Source organism: Rattus rattus, chromosome 17 (assembly GCF_011064425.1).
Source record: "Rattus rattus isolate New Zealand chromosome 17, Rrattus_CSIRO_v1, whole genome shotgun sequence".
NCBI lineage: Eukaryota > Metazoa > Chordata > Mammalia > Rodentia > Muridae > Rattus > Rattus rattus.
This window is the reverse complement of record NC_046170.1, coordinates 44155369-44181724: the sequence shown is the minus strand read 5'-3', so window position 1 is coordinate 44181724 and position 26356 is coordinate 44155369. Positions and strand designations below refer to the sequence as shown.

General features: G+C 51.9%; 1 protein-coding gene across 1 annotated transcript; it reads left to right on the top strand.

Annotated features, from left to right (window-relative positions):
• The first annotated feature begins 545 nt into the window (after positions 1–545).
• C17H1orf198 (chromosome 17 C1orf198 homolog) lies at positions 546–26356 on the top strand. Its single transcript, XM_032887849.1, has 4 exons — positions 546–936; positions 12622–12672; positions 22356–22889; positions 24333–26356. The coding sequence occupies exons 1-4, from the start codon at positions 601–603 to the stop codon at positions 24384–24386; spliced, it is 975 nt and encodes a 324-aa protein (XP_032743740.1). The 5' UTR covers positions 546–600; the 3' UTR covers positions 24387–26356.

The following is a 26356-nucleotide window of genomic DNA, read 5'->3' as shown; positions in this document are numbered from 1 at the left end:
AGAGCGAACAGAGCACAAACCTGAAAATGCAATGAGTGCCTAAGAGCTCGGAGGAGCGAGGATGGTTGAGAGCCAGGTTCGGCACGTGCAGGAAGAAGTTTCCTTTGTCATCAGTGCCACGTGGCGCCATGGCGGTCTTCGCCCGGAGTTAACCCCTTGTGGCCATCTACAACCGCAGCGCTTGTACGGGGGACTCTACAGCAGCCCCAGAGATGCCTAAGGGTCCCAGAAAGCGTCCTACGGAGGAGAAATTGAAAGGCCTTGACAGGAGGAGCTCGGGGGCGGGGCTCCAGTGGGGCTGGGCCCCGGGTGGGGGCGGGGCTCCGGGTGGGGACAGGAACTCAGGGTGGAGGCGGGGCTTCAGGTGCCCACAGGGCTCCGGGACGATTCGTGGTCCGGACCAGTACCAGATGGGGCGTGGGCGGCCCGGAGGAAGGGTGACCCGGGAAGGTCTGGGGGCGGTGCTCAGCTAGAGGCGGAGGAGGCGGGCGCAGCGGGTCGGGTAGGGACGGCGCTCCGGGAGGAGACGGAGGCGGAGCCCCGGGGCGGGGCGCGGGCGGACCGGGAGGCGGCGCTCCGACCGGGACGCGCGGGCCGGGCATGGCGTCGATGGCGGCGGCGATCGCGGCCTCGCGCTCGGCCGTCATGAGCGGGAACCGGCCGCTGGACGACCGGGAGCGGAAGCGCTTTACCTACTTCTCCTCGCTGAGCCCAATGGCTAGGAAGATCATGCAGGACAAGGAGAAGATCCGGGAGAAGTACGGGCCCGAGTGGGCGCGGCTGCCGCCCGCGCAGCAGGACGAAATCATCGACCGCTGCCTGGTGGGGCCGCGCGCCCCGGCCGCCGCCGCCGACGCGGGGGACGTGCCGGACCCGGAGCGCTTCCCTGGCCTGCGCGGGCCCACGGGCCAGAAGCTGGTGCGCTTCGGCGACGAGGTGGGTGCGGCGGGACGGCCCACACAGGGCAGAGTGGGCTGTGAGGGGGAGTTCAGAAATCTCCCGGAGAAGGGACCTTTAAAGACAAAGTGGGAACAGTAGAGAGGAAACCTCGCGAGCCTGGATGAGTTTCCGACTTAGAGCCTCAGTTTTCTGGTGTGGAACAGGAATATGCCCATAGTTCCTGATCACCAGACACTCAGTGGCCCGCAAGTGTTGTATAAAAAGACCTCAGTGGGGGAGGTGGGACTGCCAGGCACCGCCGCCCTGGGGTCCTGGGGTATGTCCCTGGGAGACCACAATGGGGAGTGTGTTTGGGGAGTGTGACATGTGAGCCCCGGTTCCCACCCAAACACTGTGTAAGTTTAGATGCCTCCTGCAAGCCTGACTATCTAGCCTGGGTTCTAGACACTGGAGGAGGAGAAAAACTGCTAGAATTGCTCCAGGCTGGCCCTGCTTTGAGGCACTAAGGCTCAGGAGTCTGAGCTGCTCAGAAACCTGGTGTTTTGCCTGGAGATGGTTTCCGTGAAGCCCCTTGTACTACCGGAGTATGGACTTGGTTCCTCGGGGACTCAACTTTGTTTTGGAGGACAAAATCAGTAGCTGCTAGAGTTATGTCCATTTGGGAGGTGTGGTTTCCTAGGAGTCGAGGAGGAGAAGCTAGGAGAGTGGGTCACCCCCGCCCCCCTGAAGAAGTTGTGCCAGGCCGAGGGAATACCAGTAAAGAATGAGATTTCAATCAGACTCTACAGGCCAGGTATCCATCGGTGTTTGTTACTACAGAACGCTTGTGGTCACAAACTCGCTTTACTGCCAGGGAATGGTGAGAGCAGAGCTATCCGCCAACATTGCCTCCTACCCTCCATCCCACTTGAAACTCTTGAGGGCTTTGCCAGGAAAAACATGGGTGTGGTAGGAGATGAAAATATAAGTCTTAAAATATATTCCTGGAGCTGAAACATTTCATTGTGAAAATATGCATCTCCATGAAGATGTGGACGGGAGTTTGTGCTTGGATCTGGGAGATGAGCAGACAGGCAGTTCCTCTTTGGCAGTGTCTTAGGTAGATAAATCTAGGACGAAGCAGCGCTGTCCCTGCTTAACAGATGCTGGAGATTGGATATCACTGGCCCTGAGGATATCAAAAAGCCAAGCCACGTTGGAGCCAGGGTCATTGACAAGGAGAGATGTGGCCACTTTTTGCCCAGTTCCTTATCTGGTGTCAGGCTGCCCTGTTTCTGCCTTTGAGGACTGGTGTGGTTTAAAGCAAATAGGGTCTGTGAAGACTTGCCATGCATGTGTGAGGATTCCTAGCAACCCCTGGAAACAGCAGGAGGCACGTGCTTGTGATGCCTTTGCTAGGAGACCCCTGAGGGTCAAGTTCCAAACTAATGAGAGATCCTGTCCCAAAACAAGGTTGACAGCATCTTAAGTGAAAGCACCTAAGGGTGACCTCTGACCTACACTCACACAAACATTTGCACCAAATGAAACTTTGCGAGGAACTAATCCGCATGCCTTTCAGGAGCATCCAACTTGAATCACAGTAATGCCAAATGGGCAGAAAGCAGGCCTCGGAAGTCCACGACCAACTTCAGCTCATGTGGCAGGGACACAAGCAGCCTTAATTCTGTTGTGGAGGGCGGAGGTAGAACATCAACCGGGATCTACGCTTCTTTCTGCAGTAGCGAGAGGTTTAAACACACAGGGACAACAAACTCCTCCAGTCTAAGGGAGAGGTTGGCACCAGATTGAAGTCAGGGAGTGGTTTCATCGTTACACCCCGGAGATCATTCATGTAGGATGACTGGCATTTGGCTGCAGTGGGTAACACAGGGGGTATAGGATAGGGGTGTGACTCCCAGCTAGGTGATTTGATACCCAAATAGGTGATCCCAGATTTGAGCAAAAAAAAACTTGAAACTCAATCGGGTAGGGCACTCCATCCTTCGATCCCCACTGATACGCTGCCAGGTCTCCACAGATTTCTACTGTCCCAAAGGACGCTGCCTTTCACTGCCAATCAACTTGTGTGCCCCACCTAGACAACATCTAGTCACTTTGTTTTTGTCATCTACTATCATTGTTTTTAGTATCATTCAGTGATTCTTATGTCTTCCAGGAACAAATAGGGTCCTAATTACAGACTGATGTCACAGATCTAGGTGACCCCGGATGTAGTCAGGAGTTCCTTTGCCTGTGTGCATAGGACAGGCACAGCAACATGCCACCTGTGTGTGTGTGTGTGTGTGTGTGTGTGTGTATGTGTGTGTGTGTGTGTGTGTGTGTGTGTGTTTACACTGATCACTAGAAAGCTGGATGACCTGGGCAGAACTCAGATCCCCCTCTTGCCTTGATAATTTAACCTGGTCTCCTGTAGAGATAGCTGTCTCTGCTTTTAGTGTTGAAACAAAGGAAGGACTGTCAACATGTGAGCTACTTTGGGAATCAACTGTTTCTCTAGGCCTCCTGGATTGGGGTGCTTAAGTGTCTCCCCTCCCCCATTATCTTTCCCTGATGTATGCACTGTAAATGGAGATGTGCAGAACTGGGTTTTATACGAGGCTGCCAGCCTCCACCGTTGCCCGAATCCTTCCACTTCTGCTCTGCAGAAGAGGGCTTGGAGCCCCAGGGCCCAGGTTCAAGTTTGGCCATGTCAGCAGCAGGGTGCCACTCTGGAGAAGCCTAATGTGGAATCAATGGTTTGCAGCAAGCAAGGGCCTTAGGGAATGTCCTCTCTACCCTGCAAATTTTCTTGAGAACATTAAGGCAGTCCCTTACATTAAGACAGTCCCTTACATTAAGGCAGGCCCTTACATTAAGACAGTCCCTTACATTAAGGCAGGCCCTATCTGTGGATGCTTTTATCAGTCCTGACAGCTCCTTTCCTTCTCTGGAAGGCTTGTTCTTCCAACAATAAGGTTCTGGGAATGGCTTTCTTTGGGAGATGAGAAGCTCAGTTGAGAAGGGATCACCGGTTGCTCTGTCGCTAACCCAGGAGACAAACCAACAAACCCAGATATCTGAATTTTCAGGAACTTCTTACATCTATCTTCTGTCCCCAGCCCCAACTCCTGGCCACACCCATCAGGATCTGAGTACATTGGTGAGTTCTGAGTTTCCAAACGCTGCCATTTTTCTCAGGTCCAAACAGACCCTCACAGAGATGCCGGGGGCTCCCGAGGTGGTGTCTCCTGTTTCTGTGGTATCTGCTGGCCTCTGCCACCTCTCCATGAAATAGGTGGAGCTGGGCAGTGATGGTGTGGGTCAGCCAGCTCTGCAGCCCTTGACCTGGATTCTAGAGGCTGGGTTTTTAGGACCCTGGAGCCAGATAGCTCCAAACCTCATCAGCTGCCTCCCACACACCCCTCCTGTAGGAGCCTCGGGCCTTCCTAGTGCTTTTCTCTGCTTGAGACCCCTCTTAAAGCCTTCTGGAATTCTTTCTATTGGGTGAGTTTGACCAGATGTTTAACTTGTGAATCTGAGACATGAGAGGGCTTTCCTTCCTCTCCCATTTCAACAACAAAAAATTATTTCTTTTTACTCTCTCTCTCTCTCTCTCTCTCTCTCTCTCTCTCTCTCTCTCTCTCTCTCTCTTCCTCCCTCACTCCCTCCCTCTCTCCCTGTCTCTGTCTCTTTCTGTGTCTCTGTCTTTCTGTCTCTCTGTCTCTCTTGTGTCTCTGCCTCTCTGTCTCTGTCTCTCTGTCTCTCTCTCTCTCTGTGTGTGTGTGTGTGTGTGTGTGTGTGTGTGTGTGTGTTTATACACACACGCTCGTGCAGAAGCCAAATCTAGGGTGTTTCTCTGTACCTATCCACCTCGTTTCTTTGGGATGAGTCTCTGTCTAGCTGATGGTTCACTAGTTCAGCTAGGCTGGCTGGCCAGTGAACCCTAGGGACTCCATCTCTAGCTCTCCAGTGCTGAGATTAGAGGTGTGTACTACCTTGCCCTGCTTTTTACCTGAGTCCTGGGGAGTGAACTGGGCCCTCCTGCTTTTGTATCGAGCATGTTCTCCACTGAGTTATTTTCCTAGCTGACCCTTTTTCGGGGGCGCGCCTAGCAATTTGGAGTTGATTTCTCAGTATTTTGGACTTGATTTTTAAGGCATGTGGAATGTGTGAATCCCATTCCCTCCTGTCTGGCATGACCAGTGTATTTTAGAAATGAGGACAAGGTATATTTGGTGTCTTGTGTTCCTCTGCAGGCCCTGTGATGGGCTGCCAGGCTAGGACTGAGATCTGTCCTGATGCAGCTGAACAGGCTGTGAAGGGAGGGAGGGCCTGGGCCTGTCCCTCCTGTTCCCCTTGCAGATTGATGGCTACCCAGCCAGATAGCACTTGGCCTGGTGCCGAGAGCTGAGCCAGCAGACGTGGCTCCCTTCCTCGGTGCTTCCATTGCTGGCTTCCATGGGAGGTGACCCAGTGGCAGCCTAGAAACTGGTTTTGCAGAGATGAAAGGATCAGTTTTCGCCATTCAGGGAGGGCAAGAAGCACATTGGTGGTGTCAGAGTCCTATTTTGATTGACAGGAATCACACCCTAACTAAGAGGTTCGGGTACTGCTGGAAGAATGTAGCCATTTCTCCAAAAAAAAGTAACAAAAATATCAAAATGAAGAACAAAAGCACGCAGTTGGCGGTTCTGCTTGTCCTTTGATCTCCCACCACCACCTTCCAGTGTATTCTGTGCTCTCATCACTATGAGGGATGGCCCTAGCCCTGGCCAGATCTATGTTTTTGAACCTGTGTCTCTAGTGGCATGTGTCCTGAGCTAAGCCACCAGGGTTTTGGAACTGCAGCTCTGAGCTCCCTTACTTCAGCAGAGATAAGTACACTGCAAGCCTACTTCTCAAAGTGTATGGACGGTGGCCACGGATAGGCAGTTGGTTTTTTAAGGGCATAGTTTAATGGTTCTTTGGAAGCCCCATCCTTCTTATTTGTCCTGTGCTGGAGAGTAAACCCAGAGCTTCCTGCCAGTGCTCTGCCACCAAACTACAGCCCAGCACTTTCTTTTTCTGAGTTTCTTTTGAGACAAGGTCTTGCTAGGCTGCCCAGGTTAACTGAAGACAGGGCTTGGATTTAGAATCCCCCTGCCTCGGCCTCCAGAGTAGCTGGGATTATAGACCTGTGCCACTGTGTGGGGCTTGACTGGGTTTAGCACAGTGAACACTGGAGAGGATGATCACCTCGTTCCTTTGTCCCTTTACTTACTCGCTTACTTATGATGCTGGAGATTAAACCCGGGGTCTTGTATATGCCAGGCAAACTCTACCACTGAGCCACGTAGAGCCACAGCCTTGTTCCTGTCTCTTTTTCTTTTAAGTTAATTATTATAGTGTGTGTGTGTCCAGGAAAAGTGTGCACATACACAGGCGATCCGTGTACACTTACATGCTGCAGTACATGTGTGGAGGCCAGAGAACAACTTTGGAGTCACTGCTCCCGTTATACCTTTATGTGGTCTCTGGGCATTGAACTCAGGTTGACCAGGCTAGCCCAATGACCTCAGGTTGACCAGGCTAGCCCAATGACCTCAGGTTGACGGCAAGCACTTTTTACTCACTGAATCATCTCACCAGTCCTCATTCCCGTTGGTTTTATAATACTTCCGGTTTCGCTTTTATTTTATTTTTATGCGTTTTGTCTGCATGCGTGCCTCATGCCCACAGAGTCCTGAAAAGGTGTTGGACTCCCTTGAGCTGGAGTTACAGTCATGAGCCAATCTGGGGGTGCTAAGGTGGAACCCGGGTCCTCTGCAGAAGGAGCAAGTGTTTTAATTGCTGGACCTGATGAACTTTGACCTGTCTTTCGTGCACCTACAGTTGAGTCAGCAGTCGGGTTCTGGTGTCTTTGCACTCTGAGTCTTTGAGTGTCAGGACTGGCCACCCAGTATCAACCCAAGGGTGACCTCTGTCAACACAGGTAATTTTCTGTTCCTCTCTGCTGTCAGATCTCGCTCTCTCTGGCTCTTTCTCTCTTAGCCTGAGGCACAGTGCCATGGCCTGCCCCATAGAAACTTCCCCCACCCTGGGCTTTAGAGTCATAGTGACCATTTGTGGTCCCCAGGGCACCTTGTGACTGCAGACCCCGCTTCTGAGTCCCCGAGGAAACCGGCCCTGTTTCTGGGACTTAATCGTTGGGGTTCTTTCTCACGTTTGGAACGTGGACAGTACTCGCAGGAGGTGATAGTTAAACTGTACACTGGAGTCTGCTCTGTGGTCAGGGTGTGCACAGCGGGCGGGCAGTAGGAACTGAAGTTCTGAAACATTGTGATTAAACATGTTTTGCAGTGGTTAGTGCGTAATCTTCAAATGCCAGGGAGAACAAAGACGTCCTTGCAGGGCTAAGAGGCACCCTGGAGCTGCCTGGGAAAGGAGTGTGGAGGGAGTCCATAGTCGGCTGAGTAGTGTTTGTAGAGGACTTTGCACACAGGATGGCCTTACCTACCTGGCCATACGCTCTCTGATCTGTTTCCCTGGAGACTTGGAATCACAGACTGCAATCTGCCAGGCTGGCAGCTCCCGGTTAGTGATTAGCATCCTCAGCTCGGCACTGTCTTTCAGGACCTTTTAATTGCGATGTAATATACATCAGCAGGACTTAACACAGTCAGATCCTTTTCTTTTTTAAGACAGGGTCTCTGGCCTGGTAGAGGTGCTGCACACCTTTAATCCCAGCACTGAGTTTAAGGCCAGCTTGGTCTACGAGCAAGTTCCAGGATAGCCAGGTCTGTATGGAGAGACCCTGTCTCAAAAAAAACTAACAAAATACTAAAGGATGGTATCTCATGAGTCCCCGGAATCTTTGAACTCACTGTAGCTGAGGATGGCCTCACACTTCCGGTCCTCTGGCTTCTGCTTTCTGAGTGCCGAGGTTTCAAGTGTGAGCCATGCCCCTGCCTCTGCTTCCTCCTCGCTAGGATTAGAGGCTTGGCACCAGACACGTTTTGCTGGATAGACATGCTATATGTATGTAAACATGTGTGTCACACGTGGAGGTCATGGGAAGCTTTGTGGAGTTGGTTGTCTTCCTTCCACCTTTACGTGTTCCGTGTTCAATGTTCCAGAAGGCTGAGTTCAGCTATCAGCCCCAGCCACTCACTGTCCTGCCCAGCTAGCTGTGTTATTTTGAAATGAAACTTTATATCCATTAAGTAACAAAACAGTACAGGTTAGCAGCAACTGCCCATCCCCCCACCCCACTCCAGCGTCTGCTTTCTTTCTGCTGCTGTGAGTTTTCCTATTCTCCGATTGAATGTAGATGGGACCATTAAAACCTGTGTTTATTCTCATGCCTGGCTTATTTCACTTAGAAATGCGTGTCTGTGTCACACACCCAGCAATACTGCTTTCCTTCAAAGGCACATATGTCAAGAGTTTGCAGGCAGAGCTGATGCACCTGAGGCGGTGCTGTTAAAGCTGGTTTTAGTGCTTCTGTCTGGAGCTCTTGTCTCTGCTTTGAGGGCCAGCAGGGTGTCCTGTGTTGACCTGCACCTGATGACTGCCTTCCAGGGCTTTGTCGATTTAGGTGCTTCTGTGTCCTCAGAGGTCTGTCTCTCGTAGCTTCCACTCTGCTTTGGCTATTCTGACTTGGTGGTGTGTGGTAAGCAAGCACAGTCGTGTGCCATGTTCCACTGAGGGCCAGCCGGACTTCCGGTGTCCTTGTCCCTTTCAAGCAGGATTCTGACTATGAGGGTAACGGTTGGCCAGAGTGAAGGCCACCTGTGTTGTCCTGAGGTCTAAGGGACATGCACACGCGCGCGCGCGCGCGTGTGTGTGTGTGTGTGTGTGTGTGTCTCAGGTCTGGGAGCCCGGGAGGCAGGCTGAGGGCTTGCCAGCAGCCCCAGAGTGAGAGTGCAGGACCTCACCACAGGCCTCCCCCTGGCCATATTTTGGTTGCCTCCTGGTTACTGTGGAAATAGAAGAAGCATTGTATAGGTGTGGGGGGAATCCTTTTACGTATGAATGTGTGTCTGTGTGTGTTTGTGTGTGTGTATATACATCTGTGACCAGTTTTTGTCTGTATAAGTGTATCTGTGTGTATCTGTATGAGTATGTTTGTGTGTTTATATGCAGATGTATCTGTGTGCAAGTGTCTGCATAACTGAGCATGTCGATGTGTGTATGTCTGAGTGTGAGAGTGTGTCTGGGTAGGAGTGTGTCTATATGAGTGTTTGTTCTGTGAGTGCACCTCTGTGTGGGAGTTGTGTATGTCTGTGTGAGAGTGCATCTATGTGTGGGAGTGTGTATGTCTGTGTGAGAGTGCATCTATGTGTGGGAGTGTGTATGTCTGTGTGAGAGTGTATCTTTGTGTGGGAGTGTGTATGTGTATGTCTGTGTGAGAGTGCATCTATGTGTGGGAGTTGTATATGTCTGTGTGAGAGTGCATCTATGTGTGAGAGTGTGTATGTGTATGTTTGTCTGAGAGTGTATCTATGTGTGGGAGCGTGTATGTGTATTGGAATGTATCTATGTGTGAGAATATGTCTGAATGGGAGTGTGTCTTTGTGTGAGCGTGAGTTTGTTTCTGTGTGTGGGAGCAGGAACTGCTACTTTGAGGTTCTTCTGCCATTTGTGGTGGCCTGGGAGCCTGCCCTGGTGCCAGCACAGTCTATGGCCGGAGGCGTTGTCACTGCCGGCTGACTACAGAGTTCCTGCCACATTTTTGTTTGGCAGATTTATTTTTGCCAAGTGCTTGATTATTTTTTATGAGGTCAGAAGTACAGAAATCCAAGGAATCTGCCTCTTACATTTCTTGCTGAAGCAAATAAAAGAATGTAGACCTATCATTAGTGACCTCTTGCTGCCTGTGACCCCCCACAGAATTCTGGGAAGTGAACACTGGGGCTCTGACCCCCACCAAGCACTGCGCCCTGACTTTTGCTTCCTGGAGTCCTGCTGGCAGTTACCTCCCACAGCCAGCGCCTCAGACAACTTATCTGCAGATTCGCAGGGACTGACCTTACTGACAGAGCTCATTAGAAGTCGGGGGAGGTGACACATGGATGGGTCCAGCTTCCGCCCTTGCGACTGATCACTGTATACTGCCTCTGTCTGCCAGCGTGGCTTGGGCTGCTGGCCTCAGTGGAGACGCGTGTTAGCCAGACGATCTCCCGCAGTCACACGGAGGATAAGCAGCATCTGTTCCACTGACCTGTTTCCCTTCTCACCGAGGGCAGCCCTCTCAGCCTCACTACCTCTGAGAGCAGTGCATGGCGTCCCAAGAGCCTAGGAGCTCTGAGACTTCTGGGTCACGGCACTCACCATCTCCGTCCCCAGCGGCCCACAGAGAGGAGGACAGGTCCTAGCCGCAGCTGCGGCTCCCAGCCATTAACTCACATTCCTCCAGAGAGCTATGGCCATTTTTGGAGGGGCAGAATTTAGACATTAGAAGTAACTGGGATTTAGCCGAAATTCCTCAGCGGAATGCAGTAACCCTGTTCTCATTTTTAGAAGTTTTTCCTGACGACTATGTAGTGCAAAATAGCCCAAGGGGGCCGGAGAGGAGACAGACGGCTCAGTGGTCAAGAGCATTTAACTACTCTTGCAGAGGACCCCAGCTTGGTTCCCAACACCCATGTGCGGTGGCTCACAACATCTGTAAATCCAGCTCCAGGGTAACATGACCTTCTGACCTTCACAGGCACCTGCACTCGTGTGTGTGTGTGTGTGTGTGTGTGTGTGTGTGTGTGTGTAGACACAGACACATAAATAAATATTTTTTCAAAAAGCAGCCAAAGTCAGTTCTGGAGCTAAGACCGCCAACGGATGTTGCCAAGGGCGAATTAACACCGTGCAGGACCAATGCTACCGATGGTGGACTGTATTAGCTAGCTGCATAGCTGAGGTGCCTTTTGGCTCTCTTGACACCCAGCCCCTGCTGCAGCACACACAGGTCTGGGGATATACTCTCTGTGATGTGGTCTTGGTATAACATGTATCCAAGTGAACAGGCTTTCTCTGGTGTTAGCGTGCAGTCCTTGGACGCTCTGCATGCCCATGGGTGGAAAGGTCCTGAGCACAGTCTTGTAGCCCCTGCTGCTGTGCCCAACCCCTAGCACCAGGAACCTCCGAAGGGGCAGCCCTTGCTACACAGCCACCAACTATTCGTTCCCCAGTATAAGGGACTTTCTGCCTGTGAATAGCAACTTTATTTTTGGTACCTCCATCCCAGAAGACCCAGGGCTCCACTTCCCACATTGGGATGCTCTGGGAGTAGGACTGGGGGGTGGGAGCTGTGAATTGAGTGGGGTGTGTGAGGAGGACCTTAGCTCATACAAGGTCCTGAGCTCACAGCTATGGGACCTGGGCTTCTCCAGTTCTGGGGGATGGGCCAGGGAAAAGGGTTGCTGTGTTACTGTGCCTTGTGAAGCTTGGTTTCCTTACTCCCCCATTCTTAGGAACAGGCTGTCAACTGCCCAGAGCCACTATGCCTTTGTTACTATAGTTCTTAACTGGACCTCAGCTGCTGCTCGGCTCAGCAGGGGTGTGCCTAGGGAAAGCGGGCTTGCAGCCAAGATCCCGATGCATTTGCAAGCATTCTTCAGGAGTTCCTGCCATCCGTGAGGCCAGTCTGGGAAGGGCTCTGTCAGCATCTGAAGAAGGAGCTACGGGCACAATAGCTCTCTCTCTCTGGAGGTTGGAGCCAGGTCACCTGGCTTCTAGGTGACAAGGGACATCATTTACTGGGTATTCCATGGAATGATACGAATCACCTGGAGTTGTTTGGGGACACTCTCGGTTTTTGTATTCAGTTGGGGGCTTTAGACATACACTGTTGGCAAAGTGCTTACCTAGCATGCATAAAGCCCTGAGTTCAATTCCCCAGTAGTACATAAACTAGGCACGGTAGTGTATGCCTGTAATCTCAGTTTCTTGCAAAGTAGAAACAGGACACTCAGGAGTTTAAGCTCATCCCTGAATAGACATGATACATGCCACTCTGTCTTTTTTTAAAAAAAGGCAAAAATTTTTAACAAGAAAAAAAATACTTTGTTCCACTCTCCATATTATCCAGGATACCCCATGTTTTAGGCCTTAAATTGTGGTCCCTGCCTATAGCAGCCAGGCACAGACAGGAAACTCTGTGAGGGTGGAGAGGAGCTCAAGCTCTTTCTTCAATCTGACAAACACGACGACCTGCGCACCCAGGGTCAGATCCGGCCACTGCCGCACCGTGTTAGCTGAGTCAGGAGCAGCATCAGCTCTGTTGAGTTTAGACGTTTGCATTACCTTGATGCTTTGTGCATCGATTCTGTTACCGGGCCTTTCACATGGCCAGGAGAAGTGTTCTTTGCACAGCTTGCCCGGTTTAAGAGGGTGTGCAAGCTCCTCACAGACGCGAGGAAACAGGCTCAGAAGGCTCTGCCCTCACCCCAGATCACACAGTTGGCCCCGGTAAGACTGAGACTCGATCCTGTCTTTGCCAAGTATGGTGTCCATTCCGTTTTCTGAAGCTCCTCTCCTGGGTTAAGTCGACTGAGGCCTCCCTGTGTTCACTAAGACGCCACGTTGGCAGGAGGCACCGGCAGCTGGGACTGCACAGTTTGCAGGGTTGTCAAACGCTGAGACCTCCACTTTTGTACAGTTCACATTGTCCCGTGTGTCTGTGTCCCTCTGAGCCCTGAATGGATGTGTATACTGTGCTGTTGGAGTTTGGACCTCAGACTTAGTCTTGAACTTTCATTTCAGGACATAACTTGGCAAGATGAACACTCTGCCCCATTCTCCTGGGAGACAAGGGTAAGTCAAATTAAATTTAGACGTATTTGTCGACTTTGAAAAATATATGAGTATCTGTATATTTTCTCCCAACGTTTGATGGGTACAAAAGGGTATGCGTGGTTCTTAATGCTGGGCTACATTTGATGCCTGTGTTGGTTGGGCAAAGAGGGACTTGGGGGAACTGAACCTCCATGTAGGTCCCACAGTGTCCCATGGTATCTCTGAAGCCCCTGGGTTCTCTGGTGAACTCCAGCCCCTGGAGTTACTCTGTCAGGGGACTTCTCTCCATACTTTAACACCAGCGCTTGGCACTTTGGTGTTGGATGGCCCTTGAGGCAGCTCAGAGCCCCTGACAAGGTGACTTCAGTTGGCTTGTGTTCATGCACATATACACACACATGTGGACACCTGGAATCGGACCCTGGTCTCCCAGTCACTCGTGCATGGGTTGCCGTCACCACTAGAGAGAGCATCAAGTTCTCTTCAGGAAATGTCCCATCTCCCCTGTTGTGAGGAGAAGGGCTTTAGCAAACAGCAAAACCACAAAGTAGCAAGTATCCTATAGCCAAGGAGAGGAGGATGGCTAGTTTTCTACTTATACCTTTCAACATGGCTTTGGTGGTGCAGTGGGAGACACAGCCGCGTGTCTTGATGGGATTCCAAGCACAGATAGTTCAAAAGCCTTGTTTCTTCCCTACTGCTTCTGACCGCAGCCTGTGTTCTAGCTGACCCTGACACCCAGGGGACCTGTGGACAGGGAGGCTTAAGGTTGGGGAACCTTAATGGAGCACTAAGGTCTTTGGATCCACAAGGACTTGGATGGCAGGGACAGCTGTACCACGCCGTGCCATAGATTGCATCTAGTACTCGGTGCCTGACCCACGGCTGTGTGTGTGTGTGGCAATCTTGACGCTGATCCGTGACATTTATGGTTCTCATGTTTGAGGACACAGGCATCCATTCCCATGAACACGTTCACATAGCAAATATGAATTCCTCCAGCTCTCCATACACCACCTTATAGATCGTAAATATCCTAAAGAAGCTGACTTCTGTATCACAGGTCTTTGGGACTGTGACTCAGCATGTAGCCAAGGCTAGCCTCAAGCTAGTATCTATCTCCCTCCACTTCCTCAGTGCTGGGTTCACAGGTGTGTATCACCGTGCCTAGAGTCCGGAAGTGCTTCTTAGATCCCCTGGAGTCAGAGTGACAGGCAGTTACAGGCTGCCCAGTGTGGGTGCTGGCAACCAAACTTGGGTCCCCTAGAAGAGCGTGTGCTCTCTCCCTTAGCTCTGGAGACATTTCTTCAGCTCCAGTGTTTTCTTTCTTTGAGCATGGGTTCTGGGGTCAAACTTAGGTCTCCGCTCACTGGGCAAGCACTTTGCTGATTGAGAGATCTCTCCCTCCCCAATTAACTACTTTATAAACATTGTTTACATGGGTGTGTGTATGGTTTATTCCACATGGGAGCAGGTGCCCAGGGCAGCTGGAAGGTGCTCAACCCTGTGGAGCTGGAGTTACAAGCGGTTGTGAGCCGCCATATGTGGGTCCTGGGGATGGAACTCGGAATCTCTGAGAAGAGCAGTCCACACTCTTAACTGCTGAGCCAGCTCTTAAGCGCCCCGTTAGTCACTTTCCAGTTCTGCGGCGTGTAGTACACCCACGCAGCTGTGTCTCCTCTGCTGGCCATCTCCCATACTGTCATTTGATCACACCGTTGCATGTGTTTATGGGGCACAAGATATTTGTGTATCGCTATAGGATAATTAGGTCTAGCAAATGAGCGTATCCAAATGTCCCATTATGTAAGACACATCCCTCTACTCTGACAGCAACTCCAGCACCCCCTCCACACTCCACACAAGGATGCGGTCACCACTGAGATCTCTTCCGCTCCTCTGTCAGCCTGTCAGGCAAGCTGGGGTCGGGGCGGGGGAGGCAAGGGGTGCCCATGGGATGACTGCATTCTTCTCTCAGGATCCTGTTTCCAGAGGAAAAATCCCAGCACCCAGAGGGCCCTAGACTAGAAGAGAGGAAGGAGGAGAGAGATTCTTTGCATTCCCAGGCCGTCTGGGCTGCAGACAAGTTAGAGAATGTGTGGGGAGGTTGGGTAAGCAGGGCTAGGCCCTTGGGACCCTATCCCCAAGGTCCTTCTCCTCGCGAGCTGTCTGGCTTCTATCTCTGTCTTTATTGATGGTTAACTGCCTGTCTGAGGTCCCAAGGAGGCAGAGGGGAGATTACTGATTTGCAGGCCTTTCCCCAGAGGAAGAAGCATCTGCGTGAGCCCACACTCACCCATATACACAGAACATCCTCCAGACCGGGTCCTTCCCCACAACTCATGTGCTCCTCTGAACTCCTTCCTTCTGATCCCCCTGTCAGAGAGCGGGTCACATAACCATCGAGCTGGCGAACAGAGTGCCAGATGGCTGTGGCTTGTAGGTGTCATGACCCGTAGCCATGTCCTCCATGCACCTCCTCAGTGTCAGTCAGTTTTTGAGGGGAATGGCCCCATAGGCTACACCCAGTCCCATCACAGGTCCTACCTACACTGGGGTCCATGTTCCTTCCTCACAAAGTCTCCTTTCCCTGCTTGATGGTTGGCCTCCCTCCTTCCTTCCTTGCCCCACTCTCTTTCCCTCCCAGCTGTCCTAATCCCTTCCCCCAGAAACTTAGATCTCAGCTTGTGGCACTCTGCCCCAGACCCTCCTTGTGTTATAATATTGTGCATTCCTTTCGTTCAGTGGCCCCAATGCTGCCCCCAGGACCCTGTACCCTACAGGTCTCCTGAAGTCCTCGCTCCCTTGCTGTATCCCTGTCTGTCCTTCTTTACCACAGCTGCTGTATATATCCCATCTCTTTCTTTTAAAAGATTTATTTTATTTATGTGAGTACACTGTAGCTGTCTTCAGACACACCAGAAGAGGGCATCGGATCCCATTACAGATGGTTGTGAGCCACCATGTGGTTGCTGGGAATTGAACTCAGGACCTCAGGAAGAGCAGTGAGTGCTCTTAACCACTGAGTCACCCATCTCTCCAGCCCCAACACATATCCCCTTTCCGACTGTCCCACCTGCACCCATGCCCGGCTGTGCTGAGCACGCAGTGTAGCATCTCAGGTTGTTCATCCATGTGAAAGGAGTGGCTATGGCAGGGGAAGATGAGCAGGGAGGTGCTCTGCCTAAGTGCGCTCCCAACACAATACAACCTGTTCTCTTGAGGGACTCGTTAGATGTCCGTGTCCTTGTCACAGGCCTGAGGGCCAAGACTCCCGCCTGTAGCACTGACTCCTACATACGCCTTGGCTCCTCCCTGCCTGCCACTTCCTGGGTCTTACGGTGACACTGAGTGTTTGCTGCCCTGGAGCCTGACTGGTGGGTGAGTTATTTGTCCACCGCAGGGCTTCTAAACAAGGGGCATGTGCGGTTTAGCTCCTGGTCTGGACAAGTGCCATGGGATGTGAGGTGGATGGATTCAAGGCACTGCCCAGCTGTGTCTCAAGGTGCAAGTTCCTGCTGGCTCATTCCTGTAAGATGTCCCTTTGCTAGCTTCGTGATTCTTAAAGCTTTCTAGGCACCCCCCCCCCACCGTCCCCCTGTGGAGGGCAGAAGAGAGGAACACATGCTAAGCGTATGGAGGGCTGTTGGGGAGTTCTTCAGATTCTGACTGTGTGCCCGTAGCCTTTGTCTTGAGTTGAGCTTTGCCAGCGGCTGCCAAGTCAAACAGTCCTTGTGAGCGGCACGTACTCCCCCCTTTTGCTGAATATCACACATTCCTCTACAGTGAGTGGGGCGTAAAAATAGACGCCGGGCTCTGTTGTGGTCTTGCTGTTTTTAGAATGGATATAGCCAGCTGAGCCCCGGGTCCCCACATGGGCCAACTGACCAGGTTGTAGGGAAGTCAGGAGCCCTGGTGTAGGCAGCAGGTGGGTTACTGCCAGGAGCTGAGGAGAGTCTTGTCTTCCTCTTCTGTTTCTGCCTCCGAGATCACAGAAGGCAGTCAGTTGAGCGCTGGCTCTCTCTCTCTCTCTTCCTCCAGCCCATGCCTTGACGGTGACCTGGTGGCCACTGTCCCTTCCAGTTATCTTATGTGTAGTGTTCTTCTGCAGGGCTGACTCGGCAGCCTGGGCACTGAAAGAGGCCACTGAAAGAGGCCACATGACTTCTTTCCCATTCCTGGAAAAGACATGTTTGGAAAAGTTTGTCCCTGGCACGCACGGTCTTTCTGTTTTCCACCTTGGCCTGTGTGGGCCCCAGGGGGAGGTGGCCTGGTCTGGCCTTCAGAACCAGTGCTGTCCGGGAAAGTCCAGTGAGGTGCCGAGGTAGCTCTTCTGTAATGAGAAAGGAATAGTGAACCCATGTTCCTCTGTGTCATTTCCGAGGACAGTTTCCCATGGTGCCGCGTGCATAACACATGTCAAGTCGACTAAGATTCCTGGACTGTTCTTCCCAAGTCTGTGGTGTGACGTCAGCTAACTTCTGTGTCAGGGGTTGAGGTATGGGTGACTGTAGTCAGCCTGGGGCCTTCCACCAGGACCTGGGCTCTTTCTTACCTTGCTCTGCACCCTGGGGATTTAGTGACTGTTGTCTCTACGTGGACCAGCGGGCACTCTGATCCTGGAATAGGAGAGCCGGGCTGTGGGTGCACCCCTGGGCACTCCCTCTGGCTCCCAGGGCTGACCTGTGGTGCTTCCATGGGTTCTATTGTCCAGCCACCAACCTATTCCATAAACTTTCGCAGGATCTAGGAGTCCTGAGTCTGCCAAAGCTCTGCCCTCCTCACCTTCTGTGAGCCTGGAATTATCAGGTTGTATCAGTAGCCGTGAGAGACAGCTGTAGAGTCAGTTTCCAGCAAGCCATGATGGAAACCCCCAGAATGGGGAGCTTGGGGTCACTCATGACCTCGTCGAGCTCATTCTTTGTTTGTTCAGCTGAGCCAACATAGACAGGGACAGGGAACAAGGTCTTCCCTCCTCCCATCCAGCTGCCAGATAGTGTTTGAATGCCTTCTCTTCTTACTGGGATAGCAAGAGGTCCTTCACCAGCAAGGAGGAGGAGGTTGGCTTGTTAGAGGAGACTAGTCACACTTTATGTACAAAGTTAAGGCTCAAGAGAACACAAGGAAAGGAGGGGGCAGATGGGTTAGGATCTGCTGCCTCCTCTCCCTTCCCCCTCCTCCCCTTCCTCCTCCTCTCCATAGTACCCTCCTTTCTTGTTTGTTTGTTTGTTTGTTGTTGTTTTTGTACAGGGTGTTGCTGTGGCTTGTTGGCCTGGTAATTTCTATCTGGTCCAGATGAGCGTCAAACCCACAGCAGTCCTTTTGTCTCCACCTCTTGAGTGTTAGGATTGTGAGCAACAGCCACTGTACCCTGCCTTTCTTCCTCTTGTTTCTTCTGCCTTTCTTTCTTTCTTTCTCTTTCTTTCTTTCTTTCTTTCTTTCTTTCTTTCTTTCTTTCTCTCTCTCTTTCTTTCTTTCTTTCATTCTTTCTTTCTTTCTTTCTTTCTTTCTTAGAAAAGGTATTATGTAACTCTGGCTGTCTTGGAACTCACTACGGAGATCAGGCTGGCCTCAGATTCACAGAGAGATCTGCCTCTGCCTCTGCCTCTGCCTCTGCCTCTGCCTCTGCCTCTGCCTCTGCCTCTGCCTCCTGCCTCTGCCTCTGCCTCTGCCTCTGCCTCTGCCTCTGCCTCTGCCTCTGCCTCTGCCTCTGCCTCTGCCTCTGCCTCTGCCTCTGCCTCTGCCTCCCTCTGCCTCCTGAGTGCTGGGATTAAAGGTGGTGCGCACCACTATGTTTTCTTGTGTTTGCTTCCAAACTTCCCAAAGGAGGCAGTTACCTCCTCCTGGCCACACACCCCTTCCAAGTTGACCTGGGAAAGTGCAGAGTACCTGGTCACCCCTCCAATCCCCGAGTTGATGGCAGCAGCTGTCATTTAGGCAATGACACAACCTCAGACTCCAGTCCCGGCTTCCCTCCTCAGTATCCCGCTGTCCACACTGTCCATGTGTCAGGATGGTTGGCTTTGCAATTCACAATCTTCTAAGCAAAGATCCCAGTGGGGCGGGGGCGTAAAAAAAAAAAAAAAGCCTGGGTGTGTCAAACAACTTTTGTGTTGTGAGCCTTTCCTCCACAATTTCCAGATCAAAGTCAACCCCATCCCCGAGTCTTTGCCACTTCCTAACTATTTTTAGCCGTTTGCTTACTTAAAGAAATCATTATGTCTGTGTCCTACTAGGGAATTTGGGAACAGGCAGTGCTCAGAGTGCTATACCTAGACACGATCCTGAGGCCAAGTGAGATGGCGCATGCCTGTAATCTCAGGATTCAAGAGGCAGAGACTGGGGGTATCCAGAGTTCAAGGGAAGCTTCAGCAACATAGAGTTTGAAGCTACCTTGGGCTATCAGACCCTGTCTCAAAAACAAAACAAAACAAACGAATGAACAAACAAAACCTGTAAAAGTTAGGACAGACTATGAATGAATACGGGCAGGTCGAGTGATGGGCACTGTCCTTGGCAGCCTCTGACTTTTCAGCTCCCGAAAGCCAGGACTTGGAGTCTCTTGCTCTGGGCTGAAATCCCAGTGGCAGGGTCTCCTAGCAGACTAGTGATCCGGGCAACTAAACACCCTGCTTCTCCAGTTGTCTTTTTTCTTTCTTTCTTTTCCTTGAGGGGGTGCTAGTGGCAATCCCGGCTGGAACTGCCCATCCTCCCTTGACCTGCTGAGTCCTCTGGGGGCCTCAAGCGTGCACCAGTGTGCCCAGCCTGGCCTCCACGTCCTCGTTCGTCACACTTGCTACGTTAGAGTCACCCACTGTAGCTCATGGCCATGGTCCCTTGCAGAACCGTGGTATGAATGACTTTTCCTCAGGGATGTTGCGTTTCCCAGTAACCTAGGCATTCGGTTTGGACTTGTGTCCCTCATCTCCTCCTCCAGGCGAAGGGCAGCTAGCTGCTGACTTCACATTCAGGTCCTGAGCCTGCATCTCACATGGAGGAAGGGCTGTGGTCCACTTTGTCCTGAGGTCCCTGCCTATGGAGAGGAACCCCGGTAGTCTTATAACTTGCAAGAATGTATGTAAATTATGAAGCATTCCAGGATGCCGCCCCGAGCAGTGCCAAGGGCAGGTTCTCCGAGGAAGACCTGTGCTAGGGTCGCCTGCACTCTGACCCCCTTGTTGGAGCCATCCCTCTCCTAGCTTGCCATTTTGAAAGTTTCAAACTCCTAGTTTCCAATCCCTGCCCCTTCCTGCTTCACTAAGAGGCTAGACAGGTTGCTTTCTGGCTGCTGGGGTTCTGCCATTCAACCCCTAACTGGGGGGTCTTCTCCTCCCCTGTGCTTTTGCAACAGTGTCACTGTGTCAAATTACTATTTTCCTCAAAAAAAAAAAAAAGAAAAAAAAAAAGGGGAAGGAAGAAAGAAAAAAAGAAAGAAAGAAAGGAGAAAAGAAAAGAAAAGAAAAGAAAAGAAACAGCGTGTTGGGGATTTAGCTCAGTGGTAGAGCGCTTGCCTAGCAAGCACAAGCCCTGGGTTCGGTCCCCAGCTCTAAAAAAAAAAAAAGAAAAGAAAAGACTGGCCCATTTACCGGATGATATCATCTGTGTCCAGTGTTTTGTGAGTTAGCACAGGTTGAAATGACCAACTCAGTTAACCAGAAATGACTCTGATCTACAGCTGGGGCGTAAGACAGAGCAGCTGTGTAAAGCAGCAGTGACAGTGTGCATCTGAAGCCACTCACGGGGACTTTAAACCTTTGCCTTTGATACTTTGTTTCTGTAACCGGGAGATAGTCCCAGGGTCCCCTGGGAAGGAGTGAGGGTCAGGAGGTGTAAACTGTTCATGAAGAATGGGAGGTAGGCTGTGGGAGAGCTACTGAGGAGTGATGTTCACAGCCCCTTAAAGTAGAGCTACTGAATGACATGTTCACAGCCTCTATAAGTAGTTGTGGGGCAGGAGGATGGCTGTCAGTAGATTCTCTCCCTACAAGTATGAGGCCCGGAGTGGTATTCTCTATGTGCCATGGTGACAGGCACTTGTTTTCCCAGTGCTGACGACACAGAAACACACAGAACCCAGGGATTGCCGTGAGCCAGCTTAGCCTCTTACTGGGTTTCTGACCAGTGACAGAGACCCTGTATCAAAGAACAAGAAAGCTGTTATAGACTATTATTCTGGGGGAAATGGGAACAAATGTCTGTTCACCCCAAATAAGGAACCAACAGCAGACCAAAGTAAGGATACCACCAAAGTCCAACTTGGTGAACCAGTGTGTTTTATTGGGGGTGATTTGCAAGAGTATAGATGGGGAGGGGTCACTTACACTAGCAGAAATGACTCAATGACAGCTTCATTACCAAAAACCCACCCCAGCATGGGTGACAGCTCACCAAAACTAGAAACCTGGAGCACACTGCACAGCCTGCAGCTCAGCAGGATAAAGAGCATGTCTTCCAGGGAGCCCAGTTGGTCTGAGTCATCTCTGCCTGTTCAATAGCACCTCTCAGCAGTCCTCACTGCTTATATAGGGATGTGAGGGAGGAGCCTAGTGAGTTTGGTCAGTTTCAGGGATTTCCTAAAGCTATTGAGTTGTTTACTTCCTAAGTCTCAAGAAGATCCCTTCCAAGAGGAGTTTACTATACAACACTGGCATCTGAGGAACATACTTGAAGTTGTCCCCTGGCCTCTACACACACACACACACACACACACACACACACACACACACACACACAGAGAGAGAGAGGTTGTGAAGACCTGGATGATGCTCAGACTGCACTGAAGAAGTGACACCCCCGTTATAGACCTGACAAGACCCACATCTAATGTATAATATGGCACAAAAATGCAGTTATGGGGGAAGGGCTTATGACTGACTTTTCTGAGCTTTTTCTCTACTTTCCCAGCTTTATGCAATATCATTTATTATTTTACATTTACAAGGGAGTGGTATGACAGTGCCGACATGATGGGAAGTGCACTTTTCTTTTTTTTTTTTTTTTTTTTTTTGTTTTTTTTTTCGGGGCTGGGGACCGAACCCAGGGCCTTGCGCTTCCTAGGTAAGCGCCCTACCGCTGAGCTAAATCCCCAGCCCAGGAAGTGCACTTTTCGGGATTGATTTTGAAGTTCTGCAGAGCGGGGAAGACGTTGCCTGCAGTTAGCTCTTCTTTGATGGAAGACTCAGAATCCTTGGCAATGATTTCTGTCAGAAGAGCTCAGTAGCAGCATTTCAGAGGCCACCATGGTTGACTGGATGTGGGTCAGGAAAGTGGTTGACCTGTGCGCTCGGACATAAGATACGGGCTTTGCCCACATAGCTTCCCTTCACTCTGGGTGTTTTGCTGTGGGAAGCAGGACTCTGATGCCTTACAAACCCCACATGGGCCAGAACTGTGATGGGCCAAGCCATGTGCTGTCATAGCCAACAGGGGTCTTTGGCCATTGTTATGACTCTGGTCGTAGAACTGCTGAGGGCTCATTGTGATGGGGCTTGGCCTCGTAACTCCTAATGTGTTTCTGGAAGATAGTAAGAACTTCTGTGAAAACGGTCACATGGGACCAACAGATAATCAGCTTACAATGTTACAATGTTGCAATGTCCGTATACCTGAGGAATAGTGTGGGTGAGCCAGATGTCTGCCAGCTGCCCCAGGGCGTTCCAAGACTTGCCCTCATTTGTCTGTTCTTTCTGCCCCCCCCCCAGAGTCAAATGGAATTCAGTATCTCCTCCTTATCGGTCCAGGAGCCCAGCACTGCCACTATGACCAATGATACCAGGCCCCTGGCCAAGGCCTCTCAGGGCACACAGGGTTCCAAACCTGCCCAGAGCAGCAGATCCTCTAGCCTGGATGCCCTGGGACCGTCTCGAAAAGAGGAGGAAGCATCCTTCTGGAAGATCAACGCCGAGCGTTCTCAGGAGGGGCCTGAAGCTGAGTTCCAGTCCCTGACACCCAGCCAGATCAAGTCCATGGAGAAGGGGGAGAAAGTTCTGCCAGCCTGCTACCGTCAGGAGCCCGCCATAAAAGACAGGGAGGCCAAGCCTGTGCCACAGGAACCGCAAATCCTGCCCAGCGTGAGCACGGAGCAAGAGGCGCCCCAGCCAGTACAAGCCCCTGCCAGCTTGCTGCCCAAGTCTACCCCCACAAAGTCCCCAGAGAAGCCACCGCCTCCTGCTGCCCAGCAGGACAAAGATGATGATGATGATGATCCTCTGTTCTCAGAGCCTGCACTCTCGCAGGTGAGTGATGTTGCCAAGTTCACATCAGAAGGCTTGGTGGTGGCGGTGATGGTGGTGGTGGTGGTGATGGTGGTGGTGGTGGTGATGGTGGTGGTGGTGGTGGTGGTGGTGGTGGTGGTGGTGGTGGTGATGGTGGTGGTGGTGGTGGTGGTGGTGGTGGTGGTGGTGGTGGTGGTGGTGGTGGTGGTGGTGGTGGTGGTGGTGGTGGTGGTGGTGGTGGTGATGGTGGTGGTGCTGGTGGTGGTGGTGGTGATGGTGGTGGTGGTGGTGGTGGTGGTGGTGGTGGTGGTGGTGGTGGTGGTGGTGGTGGTGGTGGCAGTGGCAGTCGTGGTGTTAGTGGAGGTGGTGTGTTCTTTCATGGATGACCAAGGGGAGCCCACAGGATGGGACAGCACTGATTCCCCATGGTCCCCTCCTCTGAGTTCAATTTCCAGAGCCCATGTTAAGAAGAAAACTCTGGGCATGGTGCAATGTTAAAATCCCAATACTGGGAGCTGGAGACAGGTAAATCCTTGTGCTAGTTGGCCAGACAGCCCAGCCTATTTAGTTAGTTCTAGGACAAAGATAGGTGCTGGACCGTAAGGGCTCAGGGATACAGGGGGAGGGTTGAGACTGCATTAACCCCAGAAACCTCAAAGACAGGATGGCAGGAGTTGGCCATCTCCGCTCCTCCCAATCTGGTGACGGAAACTCGGCTTCCCCGCTATCAACCCTAGTAAGAATTTAGTGCCCTGACAGTTATCAGGTCTCTCTCCTTGTTTGACCTTGTAAGGTTCCTCACGCCCCTCCCCCCACCCTGCAGCCCCTGAGTAGGTGAAGCATCTTCCAACACTCCTGCCCTGGCCAGTTGTACACAGTCCACAACCTGTCCCCTAGAGATCCCGGCCACCTCCCCAGTGGCATAAATACCCCTTTTTCCCCCCACCCTAAACCCTCCCCATTAAACTGACCCAGCTCTCTGAAGCTGCCCCGGGGTGTGCTCTTTGCCTGCACACTCACTGCCAGCCAAGACCCTACCTGCACACACCTGTTCTGCTGAGCTTCTCTCCCCCGAGCCCAGCCCGGTGCACAGTGGGCCTGGCTACCCCAAGGGAGAAGCGGCCACCGGCTGGCAGATGTGTCTCTTCACTTTATAAAGCTGTTCAGAAGCAGGAGAGTACTAGTAGAGAACCAGGCTGTTCCTTGTTCCGTGAATGCTTCTGGAAATGGCACACAGCGCTTCCTGGAGTCCGGGGGGCTGGTGTTGGCTGTGACACAGTGTCATTTGCTCTGGATGTTGGGTAACTTTCTGGTCCGTAGCACTGAGGCGAATTGGGGTCAGGGGCCCCTGAGGCAGAAGTAGCTGCTTTCATCTGGGTCATTTTAAATGGAAAGCTGTCTTTAGGTTGTGCATGGCTGAAACAGAGGCCTGCGTCTTATTTTATCTCCCTCTCCCCTCTGCAGATCAGTTCCAGTGTCCTCTTGAAGACAGGCTTTGATTTTCTGGACAACTGGTAAATGGTGCTACCCAGAAACAGCCAGGAGCCCCCAGTGTGGCCCACCGTGGTGTTCGGAGGAGAAGGCAGCATCCGCCTTCGTGTTTTCCTGTTTTCTCTACTCCTTTCTTAGTCTTTTTGAAACTAGGAAATGTTGCCAGGTTTCCCGTTTTTTGGTAAAACCGAGTAGATAAATATGCTATTTTCAACGATTTGATAACAAGTTTTACACTTGGGGTTTTTAAACACGAGCGACCCAGCGAGCCTTGTGAATAAAACCTCTGTTCCCAGCTCCATCCCACCTTTCCCTCCAACTAGGTTCCCTGGCCAAGCCACAGAAGGTCGCAAACGCGATTCTTTCTCCTCTCTCCCTGTTGGGGGCTCCCTGGATGGATACGGCTGTTGGCTGTCACTGCGGAAGATTCCGTCCTTAAAAAAACAGGGTCACCTGGTACCCTTCCTTCACGGAAGCCAGGTTTGGCATTAGGTGTCCTCCCCCTCCCAAACTCATAGGAAACAGACAGCGGGCCGGTGGCAGGTGCCTTCTGAGCTGTCCCAGTGGCTCACTCGGAGCTCTGGTCGCTGTTTAAAAGCAGCTGCCCCTTATATCAGGTTCTCACCGTTGGTTATAGAGGTTCAGCAGGTTCCCTGGCTCTGTGGGGGTCTGGGCGGTGACAGCTGTGCTGAACATCAGGGCTCTTCTGATTCACTGAGGTAGAACCTTCCAGGATGAGGCTCCCAGGTTTGAGCATCCTTTCCCCCAGTCCGGTCGGGCTGTGTTGTGAAGGACACTCCCCTAGGCCTGACCACATTTCAAGTACAAGAGGCATTCCCGATGGTTCCAGAAGCTTCTTCCCCTTGCAGCCTTGAGAGCTCACGGAGCATTGTGCCTCACCCAGAATTTGATGCCCTCTGTCCTCACCGTCCTACCGTGGTCCCTGTACCCCATGCACCTGCAGGATGCCGAGCAGATCTGTGAGCTCAGGCTGGCATGGTCTGTCCTTTGCTACCATCACTCTGTTCTCCTCACCTGAAGCCTTAATCTCCACGAGACCCTCCTCCGAGCGCCTGGTTTCAGTGCTGAAAGGTCTGAAATAGCTTCTGCGATATTCTATTTAGCTCCGAGGTAAAGCACATGGCAGCTCCCCAGCCACTATCCCCTCCCCTACGAAGACAATGCCAAAGTTGTACTTAGCCAACATCGATGTGATACCTGCCAATTAGCTCGAGTCCCCAACCTCCGTAGGTCCCCGGCACTTGGGTTTGCCTTCCTCTAGCAACCTCTGACGAGTCATCTTTCCGCAGTCTGCAGGGGAGTTGACAGGGAGGAAGATCTGAAGCCTGGGTCATGTTTTCCTTTTCCATAGCATTGGTGTAGCAGGAAGAGGCTCTCAGCTGAGTGCAGGCAGCCTCTGTGACTGGCCCCATGGGTGACTCTCACAGTGGCCCGCCTGACCTGGGGATTGTCCTTGCCGCCTGGGCAGAATCCACACTACGCTGGCTTCTTGGCCTCCCCCAGGGGACATGTGGCAGTGGCCAGGAAACCGGAACTGTAATTCCCACTTTCCCTTCCCCCGTACATCACGATGAAGTACACTCATTATTCTTCTCTGAAGCACACTCTTTGGCTGAAGCCAGTGTACGATGCTGGATTCTACCACACGCCCAGGCTCGGCACCTGGGAGGCAGCTCCAGGGCTCCGTGTCTTGCTCTTGGTGGCTGTGTCCAACAGAAGCCCTCAGGAACCCAGGCTCTGCACGTCTGGTTTGTCCCTGAATCCCAGCCCTCTGGGTTGGTTCCGGTCCTGTCAGGAGCAGCAGAGTCTGCCCCTTGGCCAGGTGCACTCCACATGCCAGTGTGCGAGTGGCCTTCCATTCCTCACCCCGCCCTCTCCTTTGATACATACTTTCGAAATCGTAAATTCTTACTGACAGCTTGTAACTTGGTCCTATTTTATACTCTAGCCTTTAATAAAGCCATTTTAAAACGAGA

Bases quoted from the DNA above. Each gene is read 5' to 3' on its own strand.
- C17H1orf198 (XM_032887849.1), top strand. From the start codon at position 601: ATGGCGTCGATGGCGGCGGCGATCGCGGCCTCGCGCTCGGCCGTCATG. The intron at 937-12,621 runs GTGGGTGCGGCG...CTTTCATTTCAG, and splicing joins TGGTGCGCTTCGGCGACGAG to GACATAACTTGGCAAGATGA. The intron at 22,890-24,332 runs GTGAGTGATGTT...TCCCCTCTGCAG, and splicing joins CAGAGCCTGCACTCTCGCAG to ATCAGTTCCAGTGTCCTCTT.